Source organism: Giraffa tippelskirchi, chromosome 6 (assembly GCF_054371585.1).
Source record: "Giraffa tippelskirchi isolate mGirTip1 chromosome 6, T2T-mGirTip1v1.2.pri, whole genome shotgun sequence".
NCBI lineage: Eukaryota > Metazoa > Chordata > Mammalia > Artiodactyla > Giraffidae > Giraffa > Giraffa tippelskirchi.
Window position 1 is genome coordinate 19,658,400 of NC_137280.1, and position 14,673 is coordinate 19,673,072.

The 14,673-nt window shown below is 32.7% G+C and overlaps 1 protein-coding gene across 50 annotated transcripts in view; it reads left to right on the forward strand.

Moving 5' to 3' along the window:
• The window catches only part of RIMS2 (regulating synaptic membrane exocytosis 2), a 629,392-nt gene that overhangs the window by 459,984 nt on the left and 154,735 nt on the right, over window positions 1-14,673 (forward strand). For 31 of the 50 annotated variants that reach the window (XM_081502233.1, XM_081502232.1, XM_081502237.1 and 28 more), the window contains one exon: window positions 13,440-13,540. The exons of the other annotated variants lie outside the window; for them this stretch is intronic. In XM_081502233.1, coding sequence (XP_081358359.1) covers window positions 13,440-13,540 — 101 coding nt within the window. The remainder of the gene's footprint in view (window positions 1-13,439; window positions 13,541-14,673) is intronic. 50 annotated transcript variants of the gene reach the window in all.

Sequence of the window (14,673 nt, forward strand, 5' to 3'; positions counted from 1 at the left end):
ATACTATGATATTCAATTTTGCCTAGACCGGTTGCACACTTTAATTCTCTTTCATAAAAATATCGATATTGGGGGAAATAGTGTTCCTGTAAGAAATAGTCTGAGAAGCAGTATTAGAGCAAAGATTGTGGTACTAGACTGCCTGATCAGTTTCACCATTTATTTGATGTGTGATCCTGAGAAAGTTGCTATCAGATACATTACCTATAAAATGGAGATAATAATACTACTATGTCAAAGTGCTTTCATAATGATGAAATTAGTTAATATATACTATGTAAAGCACCAAAAAACTGTCTGTTACATAGTAAGCACTATATAAGTGAAACCGTTATTTTATTATTATATAGCACATTAAAAAGCAATTTTTATTTCGGATCAACTGTATTGAAGCCCATGCATTTTGATGTGTAGGCATTCTTTCTATGATATGATAGAATGATAGCATTAATTCTTTTTATTATTTTCATTGCAAATGTCTTATTACTAGTTTGTGACTACCAGTTTAGGAGCTTGTTGTCATACAGACTTGCACATCAGGACTGCTATACCAGAAATGAACTTTTAACATTTCTAAGGCAAGAGAGTTGAATTGAACATTGAACATTCAACCCATATAGGTCTGAATTCTAACCTAAGTCTGTCACTCACTAGAGATGTGATTTCAGGCTGATTGCTTATACTTCCATTAAGCAAAATGAACTGCATAAAGTTAAGGAGTTAATTATGTTTGATGAAAGCATAAAAGAGTTTCTCTCTGGAGGGAGAATGCCTTTCTAAGAATAAAAGCAATGAAAAAATTTAAAAAGAGAGATCTGACTAAAATGTGTCAGGTATTAACTTCAAAATATCAAAATCAGCATAAACAAAAGGCAGACAACAAATTATGAAACATATTGCAACAACATTATTAAGAGCCCTAACATCTGGATCACTTTGAAACAAATAGTATCAATTGTAATATAAATTGTATATTCCAAAAGCTCTAATAGCAAAATGGGCAAAAGAGATACACAGAAATTTTACTAAACAGGAAATTCATTGATCAATAAATATATAAAAATGCTTTATTTCTTTCATAACCACTGGGGAGAGTGTGGTAAAAGTGGTAGCATAGTTTAATATAATCTTCCTAAAAGGCATTTTTTTTCAGTATAAACCAAGAGCCTTAGAAATATTCATAGATTTTGACCTGGTGGAAATAGATTCAGATTAAAATGCATGTATTCAGATCACTTTCTTCCTCTTTGCTTAAAGTTGTATGTTTAATATCTATAAAAATATTGTAATATAAATGGATTGGTATGAGCAGTAAATAGGTTTCATATAAAAGAGAATAAGTTAGCATGAATATATTGAGGTACTTTCCAAGGGAATGGGAATGTAAATTAGGTTATATTAACTGGAGAGAAGAATGCTACTTGACAGATAATAGTTGCTTTTATCAGTCTGCTTTTAATGTTGAGGGCTGGGGTATGGGAAGTGAGGGGAGGGATGAGGAATGGAACTGATAATGGGAAAGCCAAAGTTTAATGTACAGCAAAATGACAATAAATAGAAATATTGGAGATGGTTATATAGCATCACCAACTCAATGGACCTGAATTTGAGCACACTCCGGGAGTTGGTGATGGACAAGGAAGCCTGGTGTGCTGCAGTCCATGGAGTGGCAAAGAGTCAGACATGACTTAACTGAACAGCAGCAACAACTGGGTTAATTAATTATGTGACACAATTGACAGGAAGAACCTAGTCATAGGTTATAAGGTCATGCTGAATGTAAAGGAGGTTGATAGGCCAATTCAAAGTATAGGAAAGAGAACCAGAAGGAATCTCTAAAAGGAAGATTACAGATTAAAAATTACTATATCGCAGTCTCAGGTTGGTTCATAGGGAAATAGGCTGAAGAAGCATTGCTAAAAAGGAGATTAGCCAAGAGGAGATGTAGCTAGAAAAGAAAAAGGAGACGTGTTTAAAGGGAGAACATTGGGAAAAGAGAAACTTAAGAGCTGAGAGTGGTGTGTTGAAAGAGAGAGAGAGTCATTTCATGACTAAATATTTCAGATTATAAACTTTAGAAAACAGACGAATGTCAGTCACCTTACAAATTTTCTAATAAGTAAAAAAAAAAAAAGTTCCACCACAAACTGCTGTGCTGATCGTTGTTCAGGTGCTAAGTCGTGTCCAACTCTTTGTGACACTGTGAGTTGCAGCAGGCCAGGCTTCCCTGTCCTTCACCATCTCCCTGAGTTTGCTCAAACTCAAGCCCATTGAGTCAGTGATGCCATCCAACCATCTCACCCTCTTGTCACCCCCTTCTCCTCCTGCCTTCAATCTTTCACAGCATCAAGTCTTTTCCAGGGAACTGGCTCTTCCCATCAGGTGGCCAAAGTATTGGAGCTTCAGCTGTCAGCATCAGTCCTTCCAATGAATATTCAGGGTTGATTTCCTTTAGGATTGACTGGTTCAGTCTCCTTGCTGTACATAATTAAAACACATGTAAAGCTGTTAGCACAATTCCTAGCACGTACAGAGTATTACTATCCTTGTTAAGAACTTAATTGTGCCAGAATGTTAGCATCAACTTCTAGAACACACCATTTTAACTGTGTATTTTTAAAAGCATTGTTATGTTTCATTTCCTATGCCTTGATCAAATAAAATTTTAGTCTAAAAACTATTGAAGAAAAATTATAAGCTTAGTCTGAAATTATAAGCTTAGTCTGAAATCTGATCAGTGGTTTTCTGGGCTGGCAGGGAGAGGACTGACTAAACAGCAGCACCAGGGAACTTTTTAGGGTAACAGAAACACTCTGTAGCTTGATTGTGGCCAGGCTGCCTGACTATACACGTGTATCAAGTGTCATATACCTTTGTACCTATGTAGTGTGAATATTAATTTTTGTAAATTATGCCTCCATACATCTGACTTTTAAAATTATTGAAAATACACAACATTAAAATGAATTTTAATATATTGCTCAAATACTACCAAGTATATGCTAATAGAAAATTTTACTTTATCTAACACATCTCAAGCAATTAAGAGCCAAGTTCCCTCCCAAAATATGGCATGTTAATAGACAAGGTTGACCTTTGACTTCAGAGAGAAGAGATGAGTACTGTGGATGAGCTGGAAAACAGAGAAAGAACTAAAGCTTTGTGTCTAATGCAGTAATCAGTTAACCAAGAAAGATGAAGCACAAGCAAGGTAGTTAGCAAATAGAATCTGGATATTTTAGACATTTATTGATAACTAAAGGAAGAGCAGACATGAGAAGTAACTTTAACTTGTTTTAGACAAACTGAGTTTTAGGTGCTGAAGGGGATTTTAGGTGTATTTAGAAAATACCAAAAATGTGAGCCTTAGGGTTACAGGGAAGGTAGGAGCTAAAGGGAGGAATCCTCTAATGGAAGTGATGGTTGAAACTATGGATTTAGACAAATCACTCAAGTATGAATAAAAAAGAAAGTTATAATAACACTTTAGCAAATGCATATATGTCAATAATGGGCTGAAAAAGATGAGGTAACAAAGTCATCTGAGAAAGAGTGAACAAGAGAAGCATCAGAAAAATGTGGAGCCAAACTGATGAAGAGAAGGTCAAGAATAGTGTAGTACAGTGTAGTAACAGCAAGTGCTGCAGTGAGGCCAGTAGAATGGTGCTGAGGAACGATCACTGGATTTGGCAAATATGACCTTTGAGGGAACTTTTGAGACCTAAGTTTGACGGTATCAGACTTACCTTAGCTACAGTATTCAATGAAGTTTTTATTTGAGTAAAGTCATCATGAAATAAGAGGAAACAAGCAGTAACCAAATAATGTTGCGCTTGACTCAGTACTGGAGACAGTAAGAGACTCTATGTTTGGATAGTCTAACTTTACAGCTCAAATATATAAGGCTCACTTGTACAAGTACAAATGCTCACATCATATAAAAATCCATTGTTTTTATACTAGATACGGTGGGTCCCTTGGTGATGAATAACTGATGACTAGGAAGTTAATTCCACATATTACAGATTTTACTCTTGGGAGACCCAGTATAAGAACTAGCTCAGACAAGGGGATTGGGAGGGTTTGGACTTGGCATAGTTGCAAAACTAGGACTCAGTGATCAGTCACTGTGGTATAAATTATTTTAATCCGTAACTGAGTTTCCCACGCTTTGTAGGTACTATTTTTATTTCTAGTATATAAACTGAAAAATTCAGGTATCAATCTATTAAATAACTTAATCATTTGAATCTGGAATTTAAGCTGAAGCATTCAGATTTGGTGCCAGAGTCCATGTCTCCAGCTTCAGGAAATGGCTTTATCCGTGACAAGGTCGAGAATGAAGGGGGGTGGGGTGGGGGACACTGTACAGAGAACAACATGAAAGAACAAGGCTAGAGGTCTGGGAAGAAGAGAGCAGAAGAGAGTTCAGGAAGGGAAACCTAATGTCAGTGGAGACCAGCTAAGTCCAGTTTGCAGTTTTATTTAGGATCCTCAGTGCAACTGATATTCCCATGTGTAATTTGAAAAGTTGAATGAAATTCAGTTTAGTCTCTAACATAGGTTAATCTCTACTGATGCCTCTTCATTCTTTCTCTGAGAGTGATCTCATCCAACTTTAATTCTCTTTCTTCTCAGTACTAAACAGGAATATTTTGTAAAATGTCCCTATTCATGAAGGCATTCAAGATACATTTCTTTGAATTCTGAGGGACTGTTATACTGTGTCACATTACTCTGTATAGTCATTCTTGCACCACTGACCAATAATAATCATGATTAGCATCTTTGGAGAAAGAAATACAGCTTGATGTCCAAGCATCAAGGTACTATTTAAAATCTACATATCTAAATATTTTAATCAAGGACATATAGATTTAGGTACCATCATTTTCCAAACTAATATACATAAGAAAAGTTACATAGGTCTCTTTTCCAGCATAGGTCTTATCCCAGTTTTTATATGATGGATATTTTTATATTTTTATGATTTTTAAATTAACATGGTCAGTGTTTCTAAGTATACTTAAATTTCTATTTGTTTCTAAGCAAACAAATGTAAAGATGCATTTAAATTTCTTTATTATACTCCTTTCAAACCTTCGGTGCAATCCTTTGATAAATGTGAATGGATGTAGGTGAAGTATATTTTAAGGATATGTTAATTAGGCTCCAGATGTCAGGCACAGTGTGGTCTATGATAATTATGTCATACCAAAACACAGTAAGATGGAGACAAGACATACTCATGGTAATGTTTTGACTTTACTACCCTGTGGATTATCTCATCTATAATGTAGATTTTAGCTATAAGGAAAAATCAGAACATTCCAAAGTGCTTAACATGTATAAGGTATACCTTATTAGCCTGATGAATCTGACTCATGTTTTTATATTTTATCAGTGGTTATTATACTTTTTGTTAAAAGCAATTTTAATGGTAATCATTGCATTCCTTCTTTGAGGGACTTACATTTTAAAATTTAGTTTATCCTCTATAATATATCTTGCGTTTTCAAAGATAAAGGAATTGACTAACAAGTTTAAAGTAACTAAGTTATTAGATTACTAACATTTCCCCCTAAACATGTCAATGTACACTGTAGAAAACGTTACATTTTAGCTACTCTGAAAGATGCTTCTAGATTAGATTGCCCTTATGATCTTTTTTTTCTGTACAAAATTTTTGGTTTAATGAGCTTTTCAATTCTCTCTCTCTCTCTTTCCCAGCTTCCCTCCTTCCCCCTTTTTTGCCATCTCCTTCCCTCCTTTATTCTTTCATCTCATTCCTCTCCTTACTACTATACACACACACACACACATTCAGTAAAGGAAATTTTAATGAATGCAATGCCAGGGCAAAGAGAGCAAGAATTTCTAGAACACTTTACATTTTCTACATTGATGAAATAGGTATTACAATATAAAAGAACAAGCACTTAAACATTATTTGGCTTCAGAATTAACCAATCGGAGAGTTATATAGCTGAAAGGATCATAAAGACTATCTGATCCAAAATTATTAATTTTACATATGGTGAACTTTATGCCCAGGAAGGTGAAATGAAGTGCTGACAGTTATAGGTCTTGAGAAATTAAGACTTGAACCCTAGTTTTGGCTCTTACCTTTTAAACTAGTGCTGTTTTTAAGATTTTCTTCAATCCCATATAACACAAACATACTCGTTGCCCTAAATCTGGGTAGTTCCAAGCCTTATCAACACTGTGATGATTACCTCCACTGAACTCTCCATGGTCAAAACCCTGATCTACCATGATTCCAAGTACATCCTGATTTTACACGTTGAAACATAAAATGGTGCTAAAATCCAAGTCCTCTGAATAATAAAATCTCAGTACGTCTGTTCACTGAATTTAGATGTTGAAAATATACCTACTGTATTTCCTGAGACCACTAGACCACTCCTTATCACATATGTCCTAAAGTAGTTTGAATGTCAGTTTCTTTTGACTACAGTGAAAGGAGTCTTTGAAATTTGTCTATAGCATCTCTGAAGTGTCCTTTAATGAATATGGTAGAGAGTTAATAGAGAAACAGCATACAGATACACAGAGTAACAGGTAACCTAAATATCTAACACAGATCTTTAAAGTTGAGAACATAATTCAAGAGGCTATAGCCCATAACTATGGACCTCACAGTAGAACAACAGTTATATGTTTCTAGGACTCATATGTTCCATTTAATTCCATGTTACTTTTAGGCACTTATGAAGTTCAGTTTTCCTTCATTTCTAGGAGCCAAGATCATTTTATAAGTAAATGCAATATAAGCAAAACCAAATCATACTTTCTTTCATTGCAAATGTGTTATTTCCTAGTGACAACAGTAGAGAAATCCTCAAAATTGATTGACTTGGAAATAACTATTTCTCAAACTCATCCGTCTTAGTTGTATAGTTAAGATTACGTTTGTTTACACTTCAAAATACAATGCTTCCGTTTGCCCCAGTACTAGTACAAAATAATTTGGTACATAATTTATAATTTTTTCACAGTATTTATTTCCAAATCTTTTCTCAGTTTAACTTGTTCCAAAATTTCTTAATTCTCTGCATTACATTTATTTTAATAAATGATTTAGCTAATAAAAGTTTACTTTTTATGAGGCTCTAGTATAAATGTTTTAATCTAAAAATGTGAGAAAATTCATTATAGACAAGTGATTACGAAGAAATCATTTTAAAGTGAACTTAAGTTTTTTTGCACAGTTTCTTAGGTCCTACACTTGAAAAAAACATGGGAAATTTAAGAACATGCCAAATCACTTTTTGTATTAATATACATAAAAATTGGAAAGATGTGCACTTTGTTACATTTGGAAGTATTTCTTATTTTGTACCACTTTTAATCAGTACATCCACATACTTTTATTTAACAAGAGTGTATGTTCCTAAGATAAATAATGATTGCACATTTGCATTTTAAAAACTATTTAATATTTATTTCCAAAACACTTTATCAAATAATGTCAAAATATTTTCAAACTGGATAATTTGTTTTTGTTCACATAAACATTATATTTTGTGTGTTTTTAATAATATTTTTTTCTGTATATTGTATGATCATTGTGGACACTTTATAAACTATATATTACACAAATAAGCCAAAAGCACTTATACTAACTTCTGGTAACCAGTGATAACTGATAACTACTCTGATGTGTAAATCTTAAATGTTTTTCACTCCATCCCTTTGTCTTTTGTGTCAGTTATGTGCATATATATTTTTATGAATATATGTTTTTTAAAATTACTAACTATAGTACAATATCCATCATTTAATATTTTATAATATCTTTTATATAATTTATATAGGTAAATGCATGTACATACTATTCACATAATTTTTTGTGAATGTATAATATTCTGTAGACATGCCATAAGTGCATGTAATTATTCCCCTATTTTGAACATCTGGAGTTTCTTTTCCCCAGTCTTTAAAATCATCAAGCAATAGTGTAATGAATATATATGCGTATCTTTGTACGTTGATTTATTTCTTTAAGAAAGATCCTGGGAAGTGAAATTTCAGGTTCAAAAATTGAAGGAGCTTGCTTTATATTTATACATCAGGTACTTTGGAAAACACTCATATAAATGACCATGAATTTTTTGTCAACTGCCACCTGTGGGGTCGCACAGAGTCGGACACTACTGAAGTGACTTAGCAGCAGCAGCAGCAGTTTATTACTATCAATCTGAAAAGTATTTTTCCTGTTACTAGATTATTGAAAAAGTACTTAAAATATTCAATAAAATCAAAGAGAATGCTTTCTTTTTGAATTGTACTTCTTTTGAAAATAAAATTATAACATGACAAAATATTACATATTCTTATTTATCTCATGAGTCATTTTAACAATTTCTATTCTTACTCCTCTGACTTTTGAAAAACATCAGAAAGTTGTTTTTATAGTCTACCCACTGAATCTAGAAAATAAATACGCAAATAGCTGTGCTTTTTCTTGTGTCATTGTTACCTCAGAGTGAGAAAACAGCTGCATGCACTGATTATGTCTTTTTTTATTGCTCTTAATTTGGTAATTGCAGCATTTGGAGAGTCCATGAATTTGGCCTTTTTAACTTTGTTCATTTGAAATATGTTATTTCTATCACTGTCATCATTGTTGTCTGTAACCTACTTTTGTTTTTTTGTTCCTCTTCCACACTGTTGATATTTAAATGGTATTTGACTTCCATGGAGTTTTCCAGGTGGAGCTAATGGTAAAGAACCTGCCTGCCCTTATTTGTTTCTGTTTGTATTTCATTTTTTGCTTCCCTTCTTCCTTGTTGATTTCATTTATTCCTAACCAGATTTTAATGCCTCATAATAAAATATTAATTGAAAATTGAAAAAAAAAAAAGAACCTGCCTGCCAGTGCAGGAGACAGAAGATATGCAGGTTCAATTCCTGTGTCAGAAGATCCCCTGGAGGAGGACATGGCAACCCACTCTAGTATTCTTGCCTGGAGAATTCCATGGGCAGAGGAGCCTGGCAGGCTCTAGTCCGTAGGGTCACAAAGAGTCAGACATCTGTGAAGTGACTTAGCACAGCACAGCATAGACTTCCATTATGGTATAATCATAGGTTTTCTAGTTTATTTTCTGGATTTTTCTTTCTTTGACCTTTGCTGTTGGACTTAAAAGAGTTTTCCCTCTTAAGTCCCCAGATTTAAGTATTTTATTTAAGAATACATGATGGGTCCCTGAGTCAGCAGTCCTGCAATATTCTGACCACTACTTAGCTTAATTATGAATTGCATTATTGCCAGACTTGTCTCCTTACTTCAAAGAAGTATCATGTGTGAGGCTGCTTTGGGACACCAACAGCTGTGTGTGTCAGTGTGTGTGTGTGTGTGTGTGTGCGTGTGCGTGCGCACTTAGAAAAGCAAACTTTAAACTATTGTTTGAACTGCACTACAGAAATCACTGAAGAGGTACTGTAAATGTAAAAACCTAAGCAACCGCTGTCTTGCTGCTGGTTAATCTGGTCATATTCAATACATTTCTGATTACAAAATCCACCTATAACTTTAACTTTTTAAACTTAATTGCCATACCAATATAATAAATATGACTTTTTAACTTCTTGGGCAAATATAGTCCTTTTAAGTTAAAAGTAACCACAACAATTAGTTTATTGGTTTAAGAATAAGTACGCTTCTTAAATGGCTTATATTATTAAGACATTGAAACAAGAAGTGTTTTCTTAGTGTACTTAATAATTTATACCAAGAATTTGAGACAATTTTAATATTACAGTGTAATATCTTTAATAATTTTTAATAAATAGAAACATATGCAAACTTTGGTTGAATTGGGTTTGTCCAGGAAGACTGATAGTCTTATTAACCTTTTAATTTACTTTTGTTATAATTTGAAAATATTTTGATATTTGATTTGATGTTGAACATTATAATGACTAAGTTTTTTAGTGTACTCAAATTACAAAATCATATCAAACCACTAAGATGTCTTCTGTAAATAAGCATACTGTCATCACATATAAGAATATGACTGAATGTTTACTAGATAAATTTACCTTCTAAACTTATGAACCAGCCTTTCCCAAAATGTATTTTTGAGACTATTTCAGCAAGCTATTACTCTATAATAGATAGGGAAGTGAGATATCTGCAATCAAATGATTATTCATTATTACAGACTATTCAGGACCTTGTATATGCAAATTTATAGAGTAGATTTGAGGGAGAGAAAGGAAATGGTGAAAAATCTCCCTTAACACTTTAATTTACTTTCCTTTGGAGAGTACAGCCTTGGACATTAGGGTTAAAGTTGAGAAATTACATATTCTATTCCCTAACCAGATAGTGAGCAACTCTTCTACTTGCATGCATGCATGTGTGCTAAATCGCTTCAGTCATGTCTGATTCTTTGCAGTCCCATGGACTATAGCCTGCCAGGTTCCTCTGTATGTGGGATTCTCCAGGCAAGAATATTGGAGTGGGTTGCCATGCCCTCTCCAGGGGATCTTCCCAACCCAGAGATCGAACCAGTGTCTCTTATGTCTCCTGCACTGGCAAGTGGATTCTTTACCACTAGCACCAGCTGAGAATTCCTCTACTTGCATAGCTTCCGCCATATGGTTTTTCATTTATGGGAAAAAGAAAAAATACTGAGTTTAATTGAAAAAAATACTGGTATTGAAAATATGATATCTGGATTATTTTCCATAGCGAAAATGAACAACAGCAGAAAATTATCTTGCTGGTGAAAAATCCCTTATAGTAGTTCTCTTTATTTAGGATACTTTCTTCTCTAAGAATATTATTATCTGTGGAGTGTTTTCTTTAACAAAATAGCTTGATAAAAAATGTAGAAAAGAAGTGGAAGACTTCAAATACTTTTGGAGAGAGGCATTGTTTTTCTTACAGATTGGGTTCCTGGGAGAAATTTAAGTTAAAAGTATATTTACCCAAGTTTGTTTACTGTATATTCACTAAGATGGTCCCTTGAGATTTCATTGGTTAAGACTCCAACAAAGTAAAAATAAACAAGTTATGTAAATAAATAAATACTTACCAGAGCCTAGCCCCCCCCCCAAAAAAAAGGAGTAAAAAGAAAAAGGCTCCAACGAATTTTTCCAATTTGAAGACTAGACAGATGGTGATTGAGTTTGGAAAGATTTGTTTGAGATTAGAATTTAGTTGATATATTTAAATGTTTGTATTACTCTATTTGCATCTTTGTTTCCTTTTAGCAAAAACAGATTAATATCCTTCTTAGATTCCCTCAGTGATCTGTTAAATGTATATGATGTTCCATAAACCTGATTCTACAAAATCTTTAAACCATTACTGAGGAAAAAAGCTCTTCATTGCAAAATTACCAATATGCTTCAATACAGGGTTCAGTAAGCTGTGGCCATGAACCAAATCCAGCCCATTGCCTATTTTGTAAATAAAGTTTTATTGGAATACACACATACATTTTATGTATATAAAATATTATGTTGTCTATATCTGCATTCATATTACAGTGGCAGAAGTGCAGCAGAGACTGCATGGTCTACAAAGTCTAAGATAATTACTGTTGAGCTCTTTACAGAAAAAGCTTCCCAACACCTGTCAGTATATATCCCATAATTATCCAGTAATCAGGAAGAATTTAATGTAGTGTCATAGGAGGTTGATGTCCAGAAAATAGTCTTGATATTAGAAAATGCATATATGTATATGTGTATGTGTATATATGTATGTATGTATGTATATATTTATATATATGTGTATAAAATGTGTTTAAACTTTGTCTATTGTTGCTATTTATATTTAAAATACTATTTTGCCACTATAATGTCAAAAAACTTTAAAGAACCTTCCCAAATACTTTAGCTAGTATTTTTTTAGCACACAATTTTTTGAAGCCAGGTGGCATTTTCATTCCCTTCCCCTTGGAGAAATAAACATATTTATCTGAGAATATCTCTTGAAGTACTAAAAATTCCAATATTGTATTTTAATAAATAATAGACATTTATACCTGACCATATTTAACACATATCATGGGAGCACTGACTTGATTTTGTGTATCATTCAATTTATATTAATATATTTGTATTCCCCATTTTATAATTTGGCACAGAATAACTCAGATCATTACTAAAATTTGTCTCAAACTGATTAGATCATTTAAATTTGCACTTTTACTTAGAGGTCATGTAATCTAAACTCTGTACATTCTTTTAGTCAAGATTTCCTTAATCCTTTTTGAAACATTTTATTCCCTTTGTATGTTAGTTTAGTTATCAATTTTTACTTAAAAATTTTCGCTTGCAATTATCAAATATACGGTGAGGTTTTTTCCAGGATGAGTATTAAAATGGCTAATTTTGAATAGTCGCACTATGGTCCATATGTCTTATATACAGTTTTAAAGGTATGATCTTAAGCAAGGAGTACGTGTGTGCGTGTATGTTTACAATCTTACCTAGACTCAGTGTTTGTGAATTTACATGGCAACATTTTATTGGAGAAAACCACTTGAACCTACTAAACTATGATTATTTTTCCCAGTTTGTAGATTTGTAGCATACAATTGAGATGTTGTTTTTCTATTATGCATATTAATGAGAAATGTTTTTTCATTTCTCATGTTTGCTTTTTCATGTTTGCTAAGATTTGTTCAGTGAATTTAGTTCTTATTCTAACCAAAGTTTTTAAAACCCTCTTGATGTCTATAGTTAATGTGTTTTGAGGAAGCACCTTTTACAGACAGCGTTAGTCTCATCTTGTAATAAGCTTATCATCTTAATTTTTCTCCTCACATTCTTTTTTTCCCTAAAATGATTTCAGTAATACTTTGTGCCTTTACTGGCATGGTTTGTTTTCAAGAGTATTATGCCAAGTGCCTCTTTCTTGATCCTGGTTCTAGAAAATCCATGTTCAAAAAAATCTTGATAGCTACATTCACATGGATGCTGGAACAACCTGCTTTGATACATGGGCTAATTTTTTGATAACTTAAAATGCAATTGTACAATTGTGTTTGAAACTATTAGACTTGCAACCTCTTTCCAGTAAATAATTCCAATCTTGATGCATTAATTACAGACCAAAATTCTTATACTATTACTGTTGTCATGTGTATGTGCCATCAAATATATATTCTCCTAGACATACATTTACCAGAAAGTATTTTCTATCTAATGAAGATATGTTCTCTTCTGTTTAAAATTTTTTACACTTTATTCAGATTTTGCATATTTAATAGTCATGCTTTTATTCACTAAATTGCATACTTAAATAAATCTTAAAAGTAATATGACATTTAATTTGTACTACTACCTTGAGTGAAAGTAGTATATCAGCCTAGCATTTCTATTTTTGTACATCCTATAAGTAGGGCTCAGAAATAAGAACTGAACATTAATTTTATGGATCTTTTTCTACTCGATAGGTGCTATGGATATAGAGGAGAGAAATCGCCAAATGAAAATTAACAAATACAAACAGGTAGCCGGATCAGATCCCAGACTGGAACAAGATTACCATGCAAAGGCAAGACATTTTTCTTTTTAAAAATTGTGAAATAATCAATCATATGAAACCGTTAGATTCTCAAACTGCTGAAGGCAGATTAGTCAGAAATGAACATATAATGCAATGGCCCCATGATATTATTAAATGCTAAAATTTATAATGTGTTTGTATACCAACTTTTTTAGGTAAAGTTTTGCCTTAATTTTTGAAAAAAAATCATTGTATAATATAGAAGGTTAAGGAAATGGAACTCTTCAATGATCTGAAGAACAAATCTTTTAGAAGTTTTCATTTTATAAAAACTACAAAGGCCTTAACACCCTCTAAAATGTATAGGAAGAACTTCGATTTTCATCTTATGGTTTTCCTACATATAGAGTTTTTTATTTTATAGTATTTTAATTCGATCTGATTTTTGATAAGTTTTTGAAACAAAATACATACTCATGAGGTGTTATAAGGAATTCAACAAGTTTTTTAGTGAGAATCTTTTTGAACCACTTTTTGGTAATAAATTGAGGTATGAAGTCTTCCAAGATAAGAAAAAAAGGATTCTTTTTATTGTTCGTGCTCTTCATTGCCTTTATATTTTCAAAACATTTTTATGTTTATCATATTATTCATTCCCAAAGTCATGAAAAGACTTTGCTCTAATGTACCTATTTAAGATTTAACAAAAAGATGAAAATAACAAAGCTTATTCATAACATTTAGTTATTATGTGCTCTCATAATTAGAGTCATGTAATATTTGTGGTCTATTTATCTGTGTACTAGAGAAAAGCAGTTTGGATTTTTCTATACTTGGGTCTATTTTAACCTTACCTTCTGAAACTTCAGTTTCTCTCAATTATACCCCATTCTTCGGTAAAAATAAAATTTATTAAGTAAAGCATAACTGACTATGCTGGATATGTGTATATGGTAGGCAGCATACATTTTTAGTTTCTCTGTTATATGACCTAGAAGAGACAAATATTCTTACATCAGCATCATGTTCCAAACCAGCAATCTCTTTTTCAAATTACATGAATATTGACCAATGTGGTGAATACAGGATTGTTCATCACAGCGTTCTGTTGTCCTAGAAATGGCATGGGCCTAAAACCAAGAGAAAGGTAAATTTAAGACCAACAAAAAATAGCCTTGCCT